Source organism: Anoplophora glabripennis, unplaced genomic scaffold (assembly GCF_000390285.2).
Source record: "Anoplophora glabripennis isolate ALB-LARVAE unplaced genomic scaffold, Agla_2.0 scaffold803, whole genome shotgun sequence".
NCBI lineage: Eukaryota > Metazoa > Arthropoda > Insecta > Coleoptera > Cerambycidae > Anoplophora > Anoplophora glabripennis.
Genome location: NW_019416919.1, coordinates 9,214 through 19,457, shown reverse-complemented (window position 1 = coordinate 19,457; position 10,244 = coordinate 9,214). Strand labels below are relative to the sequence as shown.

Genomic DNA, 10,244 nt, shown 5'->3' with positions numbered 1-10,244 from the left:
CAGGACTTTACCGGTGTAACTGATAGTGAAATTATTGTAAACAAAAGTGAAAATGCGGTGTGAGTGACGACGACTAACAAGCGACGCTCGAGCGTCGAAGCTTGCGCGTGTTGACGGCGTCCCGACGCGTCGTTGCCATAGCTGCGAAATTGGAAATAAAATCTTTGATTTGTACGACTTATTCAAACAAGAAACGTTTACAGAAAGTTGATGCATATACTTATCTGCTAAAAAAGTGTTAATGTAAATTCAGGAACAACTCTATATTGGATATTAACTAATAAAATAAACACTATTATAATACTGAACAAGTAAGCAAATTTATTTTTAAAGCCTTAGTAATTTCTTAATAAAATAACAGATTGGCTAACTTATTATCATAAAGTTAAAATTGTCTAAATACATGCATACATATTTAAATCCAAATAAGGAAATTTTATCATAGTCCAGTCACTGAAGGCGAAAATAAAGTAAAAGCTCCCAATTTTTTCGGATAGCATGGATTTTCCTGAAAATGTGCATACAAACTCATCTGACCCACTTCAAAAGTTATATTGATTAAAAAGATTCAATTCATGTTCAAATATGTTGGATACAGTTCCTTTCATGTTTTTTAATATAATTTATGAAATTTAATTACTTTTCAACCCTTAAAAATCCTTAAAAACTAAAGCTACATGGCCAAAAAAATAGAAAAAAAGAGTTTTTAACAGTTTAAAATATTCTTTTGGTGCATTCACAATGTATTGCATTTCTTTTGTTATTCATTAGAAATCTTACGTCTTATTACAAAGTTGTAACCCTTAAAAATCATCTCTTATAATAAAATAAAATATTATTGAAAGCTTGAGATGTTTTAATGGTATGCATAGGTATGTTGAATTATAAACTTTTTATTGGTTTTGAAATGATCTATGGTATATTGCAGCTTTTCAGCCACCTAAAAAACCCTTATGGAAGACCTACCCCTCATAAAATAACCCTACCCCTTATAGAAGAATTTCCTAAAAATTATATGTGAGTTTGATGATATAATTATTTTTTTTAATTTTATTGAATTGAATCTTAAGATTTTTTTATTAAATTTATGTCGAATAAAAAAAAATTATATACATTATAAATGGATACGTGTGTGTATGTATATTATTAAAATACTTACTCAAATCAGTTCACAAAGTGCTCCAAAATACACAAAGATGATGGTAATTTACCCGCTCCGAAAATTTTACCAAAAAAATGCGATTAATTTTTTTACCATAACTTTTGTAATTTTAAAATTATAAATTTACTCCAAAAACCAATTTGTAGGGAATTTAAAGCAGTTTGAGTTCTGTCATTTTCAGTTTTGTTGCGCCCTTCGTTTTTTAGATTTGTAAGCTAAAAGGGTTCAAGAAAGGCAGTCTTGGAGCTTAGTTTTGACCTTCTAACGGTCATAACTCAGTCAAATTTTGTCCTACAAAAATTAAAAAAAGCAAATTGTTCAGTAAGAAAAATACCTACAATTTTTTATTCTATTATATGAAATTTTTCTTTTAATTTAGGCTTCTAAAATCGTTCAAATTCCCAGAATCTACTGTTAATACATAAATAAAGTAAATTGCAGAAGGAATACGTTTTATTTTTTTTTTCCGTCAAGTCATTAATTTTAATACCGATTTTTTTTTTCAAAGATCCAGTCGAATCATTTTATTTTGATTGTAACTTCATTAGTTTTCATGCTAACGACTTCTACCACCACTCAATTTAAATGTATTTTCAAGAAGTTTAATAGGTGTTATATAAGTTTTCCTCGAAAAACCTTTAATTTTTCCGTTACAGGACGTTGAACGTTTCGATTATAGCTATCTTCGAAATTGACTTCAACTTCTGGGAATCATAACTCGGGTTCTATACCATCTACAAAAATAAAAAAAGTAATCTCTGCTATTTAATTACCTTCATTTTTACTTGTGATAATTTTTTTGATAAAACTTGTAGTTTTTGAGATATTCGCGAAAAAATGGCACAAAAACATGCATTTTTTGGGATAGAAACATGTTTAGGCGCAAATAACTCAAAAAGTATTGACTGTACAAAAAATCCTTATAGAACACAAATAACGTCTTGATAATCTTGAGCTCTAAAATGATAATTAGGTCAAATAGATTTTAATCCAATGCCGCTTCATTTGAAGTTGCAATTACAATTAAACCCAGTAATTTTTAATTCTTTGCTTAAAATAAGCTTAGCTTAAAAAAATGACTTTAAAGCTGTTCGTTACACAAAAAAGTTTTTGTGTATTTTTTTACATTAAATACAATTTTAAAGTAATCATTAGTAATAAAAAGAGGTAGTAAGAGGCCAATTGCAACGCCACTGATTTATCTGAACTTTTAATGATAACATGGTGTTTGTACTAAATGTTTAAATTTTTTTTGTTGTGGAATGAATAGTTTTAAAATTATTATTATTAGACTGTGCCTTGCAGTATCTCCGCTACTGGTTCATATAATTGTATTAAATTCGAATTTCTACCCTTATTTAGCCACTCTAAATATAAGTTTAATTATTCTACGTTATTTTATGGGGAATTTAATTTTAAAACTCTCCTTACTTTTGTTAGTTTTCAAAAAACTTTTGTTGTTGCAAACAAAAACACAAATAACTAATGATACGCATTGTAACTGTTATTTAAAATCATCGAAAATTCAAAAGTTGGCTATGAATTTAAACGTCAAACTTGCAGATCAGAGAAAACGGTGATCATTTTGAACAATTTCTATAACTTATCAGTGCAAAGTGTATGTTATTTATGTTAAGTTGTTTGTTTTTCTATTAAATTATTTTTATTCTAACTTATGAATTTTTGATGATTTGAAATAACAGCTACAATACGTATTATTAGTTATTCATGTTTTTGTGAAATCGACAAAGATTTTTGAAAACTAACAAGAGTAAGGAAAGTTTTAGATTTAAATTCCCCGTAAAATAAAGTAATAATTTTTTTGTCCGCCAAGTTGCGTTAAATCACTATATTTTGAGTTCCCTACATGTGTCGGTTGTTATGTGACACACCCCGTATATTATTTGTACCCCTTCATTTAAATACACTTTGTAATAGATCTTATAGTTTTATAGTCAACCCGCAATACACAAACCTGTATTATATGTTGCAGCTATGCGTAATACGTTTCATAGAGTTAGTTCAAAATTTTTCTGTTACAATGGTTTAAATTAAATAAACAAATACGATTTATTATACTTACACCGTTCTATAGGGAATAGAAAGTAAATTGTATCTTTCTTCTTTCTCAAAAAAGATTAAAACGTTAAGAAAATGAATTTTGTGGCTCTACAGATGTATTAAAATGCAGATTTGATTTGGAACTTTAACAAAGAGAAATTTGAAATGCACTTCTTAATTAAAATAAATTGAATCGGACAACATTCAATCACTTCTAACTTTTTCTATGGAACAAAAAAAGAAATAGCCAGCATTCCCTTTCTCCTTATAAAGACAAAATTTACCACATAAGACCACCACAAGGCTACTATCTAAGTCCTCCCTCTTAACTCAGTTATATTTTTAGACAAACCATTCACTAAATTTTCCCTCCTACAAAATACCAAGTAACCTCTACACCTATTTACTTAGATATCTGATAATTTGAACCATAATCTTCTTATCTTCCCACCGTGGATATGATAACGTTACTATGATTTCAACGTGTAAACGAATATGTATTACGCTATACCCTTTTTATTAATGGTAATTAGTGTTAATTGTCAAAATACAGAGACCGGAAAATGTTCGGATTTGGTTATCCAAAGGCTCTGCATAGACCAGGAGGTGTGCGATGAGTGTCTGCAAGCCCATACGTGCTGCAACTGGTGCTACGACGAGGTAGGTGGATTTTGACACCAAATATGTGATAAAATAAACTTTCTCTCTAATATTTTATGCTTATTTTGTAGTATGGATTTTTAAAGTCAAATTTGATCAAAACAAATGAGACTACTATTTTTTTTTAAAAGTAGTTTGATATCTTCAGACTGAAACTTGTTAGTTGTTTTAGCAACAAGTTTTAATGTTTAAAAAGTACTTATTAAGTAATGATGATTTAACAGCAATATTGTTTGTCATTTGAACATATTTTTACATCCTGTACCAGTGCTACAATGATTCTGTTGATAACAAACGTATTTGTAGAGATGACAAATACTTTGGTAAAACCAAAATTTGTATAAATCATTTGTCAACAGTTATCTTTTCTCGGAAAATATATTTTTCTCAAAAAAAAAAAACATCTTCCGTCAGTTATACACCTTGGAACCGTGCAACTGAATCATCAATTTTTAGAGCTACCAGGGTCGACAGTGCAACATTTTGGAAAACCTATCTGCATGCTCAAAAAAGAAGCTGGAGGTCAACATGGAAAATAAAGTAGAAATACCGGAGGATAAGAACAAAGCATTTACAGATGGAAGCGCAAAGGAAGTGATACAGTTGAAACCACAGTTTCTTAACGTTTATCTTGCCAAAGGTAACTCGAATTTTAATTAAAACTAAGACTGAGACTTGAAAGTAGACAGAGAAAATGTTAAAACTTGCTATCATATTGATAATACCTTGATGTCTTCTTCAGAATAATAACCTCCTCTGCACAATTCCTTGAAAAGAGTGATAGAGGCCATGAAACTAAGCAACTTTTATCAAACAACTGATGGTCTGTTAGTTATATACGCCGACTAAGTAATATTACAACACAACGCACATGCACAAGATGCACAGAGTAGACAAGTGTTTCGACAACAGAAGCATTTAGACAATCAGTTGCTTAATAAAACTTGCTCATCTTCGTGCAGAGGGCATAAACATTTGATATCTTTGATAACTAATTTGTGATTTGCAGACACCCCCCAAAACTTCACATTTACCTACAAACCAGCGAAGAACTACCCCTTAGACCTGTACTACTTGGGCGACATGAGCGCGACGATGTGGGCTCATCTTAAAATCTTCAAAACCATAGGGGCTGATTTACCCAACAATCTCACGCAGCTGACGAAGAACTACAAGTTGGCTTTCGGGTCGTTTTTGGACAAAGTCGGAATGCCCTTTTATCTGACGGCGCCCGATAACTTCGACAACCCCTGTTTCACCTTCAGCGAGGAGGGTTGTGAGACTGGGTACTTGTTCAAACATAAGTTGAGCTTTACGGGGAATATTGACCAATTTATAGAAATGGTAAGTATTTAATTCTAATCGTATTTACAACAAATTGCAACAAGAGCAACCTGAAGGCATAATGGTACATTATTCTTCTTTTGCGCACATACTGGGAAGAGTAGAGTAGTACTGGCCATATTTGAACAAATGTAATAATTACATAAAACGAAAAATGCTACCTATATCATTCAAAATAATGAAAATACTTTATGGACTTTTGTAAACAACAAAACTTGAAAGACTTAATTTTTGAAATTGATCCATTTTTTTCTCTAAAGCAGAACCGCGCCATTATTCCATGGCTAGAAATTGGCCTCAATGATTTGGGATCGTGGGTGATTATCCCTCTTTATCCTGCCAGTAGATATATGAGGCCGGTTCTGGACCAGGAAGTGACGTGGCAAGGTCACGTGGGGTCAAGGTCACCCCAAGGTCACCTGGGGTCAAGGTCATGTCAAAGTCACCTGGGGTCAATGTCACCTAAGGTCAATGTCATGTCAAGGTCACCCGGGGTCAAGGTCGCCTAGGGTCAAGGTCACCTGGGGTCAAGGTCACATGGGGTCAAAGTCACATGGTCAGTGTACATCGCTCCTTCAGCGGCTTCTTGTGGGCATTGTCGTTGTGCAAGAGATGCGTGGGTGTTAGCATACAAGAAATGTCATGGCGACATGGAAGTGACGTCATACAAGAAGTGTCATGGCGGCATGGAAGTATCGTCATACAAGAAGTGTCATGGCGGCATGGAAGTGACGTCACATGGCCAGTTGGTGGTAAATTTAAAATTCAATCACAATAAGGGAGGTCAATGACATCCAAACAGCATTGCGTCATTCTTATCTGGTATTGCAGCATTCGAGATCAAGTTTCTACAGTTTTTTAGCATAAACTGTAACCTGATATATTATTTCCTTTAATACTGCCACGCTAGCATAAACTTTAACCTGATATATTATTTCCTTTAATACTGCCACGCTAGCACAAACTTTAACCTGATATATTATTTCCTTTACCAGCAATGACCTCCAAACAGCATTGCGTCATTCTTATCCGGTATTGAATCATTCGAGGTGAAGTTTCTACAGGTCCACACTTGTTATCTACTGGTTCAGACCTGTTTTTTAGCAGAAACTTTAACCTGATATATTATTCCTTTAACAGCATTGCATCATTCTTATCTGGTATTGCATCATTCGAGGGCAATGACCTCCAAACAGCATTACATCATTCTTATCCGGTGTTGCATCATTCTAGACCAAGGTCACGTTAAGGTCATTGACCCCCAGGTCGCCTGGGGCCAAGGTCACACCAAGGTCAAGTCAAGGTCATGACCCCTGGTCGTCTGGGGTCAAGGTCACGCCAAGGTCACGTCAAGGTCATGACCCACAGGTCATATGGGGTCAAGGTCACACCTAGGTCATGGCCTCTGGTCGTCTGGGGTCAAGGTCGCGCCAAGGTCATGCCGAGGTCATGACCCCCAGGTCGTCTGGGGTCAAGGTCACACCAAGGTCAAGTCAAGGTCATGACCTCTAACCGTCTGGGGCCAAGGTCGCGTGAAGGTGATGTCAAGGTCATGACACCCAGGTCGTCTGGGGTCAAGGTCACACCAAGGTCAATTCAAGGTCATGATCCCTGGCCGTATGGGGTCAAGGTCACACCAAGGTCAAGTCAAGGTCATGACTCCCTGGTCGTCTGGGGTCAAGGTCACACCAAGGTCAAGTCAAGGTCATGACCTCTGGTCGTCTGGGGTCAAGGTCACACCAAGGTCAAGTCAAGGTCATGCCCTCTGGTCGTCCGGGGACAAGGTCGCATCAAGGTCATGTCAAGGTCATGGCCCCCTGGTCGTCTGGGGTCAAGGTCACACCAAGGTCAAGTCAAGGTCATCGACCTCTGGTCGTCTGAGGTCAAGGTCACCTAGGGTCAAGGTCACCTCAATTTAAGACTTGTTCTCTACTGGTTCAGACCTGTTTCCTATAGGTTCAGACATGTTTTCTGCAGGTCCAGACTTGTTTTCTACTGGTTCAGACCTGTTTTCTACAAGTTCAGACTTGCTTTTTAATATAAACTGTAACCTGATATATTATTTCCTTTATAGTTGTAGTGTTAGCAAAAATTGTGGCCACGTAGCGTCTAGACAGCATGCGATAAGAATAACGAACGTTGGCCGGATGTAATAAGAGTCACGGACTGATGATATATATATATAGTGGAATAAAGTTATCATTTACCAGTCTACATCAATAGCTTGCAGAAGCAATTAGTCTCCAGCTAGTTCTTCAGTAGTTTATGTTTTTTACAGCAACAGCTTGTTCAAATTATTATCTCTAGTGTCCCTTTACAAAATACAAGTTAGTTATTTGTTTTTGAAATAGTCAATTATTTATTAAACACATCCTTTATTTTTTTATTTATTTATTTTTTCGCTCTTTTACACTTGATTTTTCTATTGTTGTTGTAGTATGAATCTAAGTCAAATTAATGAGGTTTCCTCGATCCGCAGGAATTCAGTAATTAATCTACAGGATCTCCCTGTGGACCAGCCCATACCGATTTGTGGGATAAAAATAGCACCCGGTTTGGGAAGACGGTTCTTATCGACTTGGGCGAGAACGTAGTGTTTTTACCTAGGAGGTCTTTGCCGGCAATCGAGGCAAATTTGGAACACTTTGTGCCTAGGAAGTACGGATTAGTGTTTAGGGGTCTAGTACAGTGCAATCAGCCGCACCCGGCTATAAACTTTGAGGTTGTGGAGCTGCCACAAGAACATCAACAACCAGGACTTGCATAGAAGAATTAAAAAACTGAAGTGCCCCCAATGTTTTATATTTGGTGTGTCATGTTTTTAATAGAAAGCGTTTTACATTAGTTGCAATCTTTTTATTTTATATTTAATTGAAAATTATGGAGCCTCTTGTTCAGGAAGCCGATAATTTTGTTGTCAAACTTACGCAGGTTTTAGAAAATGTACAGGCCGGTGGTACACACGGTATTCAAAATTTTATAAAGTTAATAAACCGTCAAATACGGTTACTTCTTAAAGCCAGCAAAAGTTTTGATTCAGTTGGAACTAAGCGTAAACTGGAAACTAATATCGGTCACTTAAAACGAATCAAAATTTTATTAAAATCAAATTCGGAACATGAAGGGGCAGGGCATAGAGACAAGCGTAGTCGTCGAGTACGCTGTAAATTCTGCATTTTCAAGCCGCATACGATCTGGTTTGATTATAAATTTAAAACATAAAGACATTAAAGCATTCTTAAGTGACGAGTTTTTCTTGTTTAAGAACAGAATATTGATAATTCTAAAGACTCATCCAACCATAAAGGTTAACGCTACTTTCTGTGGATAATTTATTAAAGCCAAACCTAATTCAAACGAAACAATTTCAGAATTTAAATATTTCAATACAAGAAATGCAGTCGTTGATGCAGGAACAGATCTTAATGTCTGGTTTCAGGAGCACGTAGCTGATAAGATTAACAACAAATTGGAAGAGTTCCAGGAAAAAGATAGTGGTTGGGCCTTAAACAAAATTATTAGTTTAGAAATAAACATTAACAAATTTGAAATGGNTAAGTAAGTAAGCAAGCAAGCAAGCTAGAAAGCAAGCAAGCAAGCAAGCAAGTAAGTAAGTAAGCAAGCAAGCAAGAAAGTAAGTAAGTAAGTAAGTAAGTAAGTAAGTAAGTAAGTAAGTAAGTAAGTAAGTAAGTAAGTAAGTAAGCAAGCAAGTAAGTAAGTAATTAAGCAAGCAAGCAAGCAATCTAGCAAGTAAGGAAGTAAGTAAGCAAGCAAGCAAGCCAGCCAGCAAGCAAGAAAGCCAGCTAGCAGGCAAGCAAGCCAGCAAGCAAGCAAGCCAGTAAGTAAGTAAGTAAGTAAGCAAGTAAGCAAGCCAGCCAGCAAGCAAGTAAGCAAGCCAGCCAGCAAGCAAGCAAGCAAGCCAGTAAGCAAGCCAGCAAGCAAGCAAGCAAGTAAGCAAGCAAGTAAGTAAGTAAGTAAGGAAATAAGCAAGCAAGCAAGTAAGTAAGCAAGCAAGCAAGTAAGTAAGTAAGGAAATAAGCAAGCAATCAAGCAAGCAAGCAAGCAGGCAAGCAAGTAAGTAAGCTTGCTTACTTGCTTACTTCCTTACTTACTTACTTACTTGCTTGCTTGCTTGCTTGATTGCTTGCTCATTTCCTTACTTACTTACTTACTTACTTACTTGCTTACTTGCTTGCTGGCCTGGTTGCTTGCTTGCTGGCTTGCTTGCTTGTATGCTGGCTTGCTTGCTTGCTGACTTGCTTGCTTGCTGGCTTGCTTGCTGGCTTGCTGGCTTGCTTGCTTGCTTGCGTGCCTGCCTGCCTGTCTGCCTGCATACCTGCTTGCCTGCTTGGTTGCTTGTTTGCTTGCTTGCTGCTTGCTAACGTACTTACTTGCTTGCTTGCTGGCTTGCTTGCTTGCATGCTTACTTGCTTGCTGGCTTGCTTGCTTGCTGGCTTGCTTGCTTACTTGCTTACTTCCTTACTTACATGCTTGCTTGCTTGCTTGCTTGCTTATTTCCCTACTTACTTACTTACTTGCTTGCTTGCTTACTTGCTCGCTTGCTTGCTAGGTGGCTTGCTGGTTTGCTTACTTGCTTGCTTACTTACTTACTTACTTACTTTCTTACTTACTTGCTTGCTTGCTTTCTTGCTTGCTTATTTACTTACTTGCTAAAACCGGACGCTAGGTTAGGTTTGTCCCGTTTTTTTGCCGGATGGATTACGTTAGGTTAGGTTTGTCCGGATTTTTTGCCGGATGGATTACGCTAGGTTAGGCTTGTCCGGTTTTTTTGGCGGATGTATGACTTATACGTTAGGTTTGTCCGGTTTTTTGCCGGATGGATTACGTTAGGGTAGGTTCGTCCGATTTTTTTGCCTGATGTGTGACTTTTACGATAGATTTGTCCGGTTTTTTTGCCAGATGGATTACGTTAGGTTAGGTTTGTCCGTTTTTTTGCCGGATGGATTACGTTAGGTTACATCCGGCAAAAAACCGGACATACCTAACGTAAGTCATA

The 10,244-nt window shown here is 36.2% G+C and overlaps 1 protein-coding gene across 1 annotated transcript; it reads left to right on the top strand.

Moving 5' to 3' along the window:
* Positions 1–3,704: 3,704 nt before the first annotated feature.
* On the top strand, positions 3,705–5,227 carry LOC108913952 (integrin beta-nu; the record flags this gene model as incomplete). Its single annotated transcript, XM_018719609.1, is given in 3 exon segments — positions 3,705–3,883; positions 4,340–4,523; positions 4,893–5,227. Coding segments are annotated over 3 exon segments (684 nt in total), but the record flags the coding sequence as incomplete, so codon positions are not given.
* Positions 5,228–10,244: the final 5,017 nt, after the last annotated feature.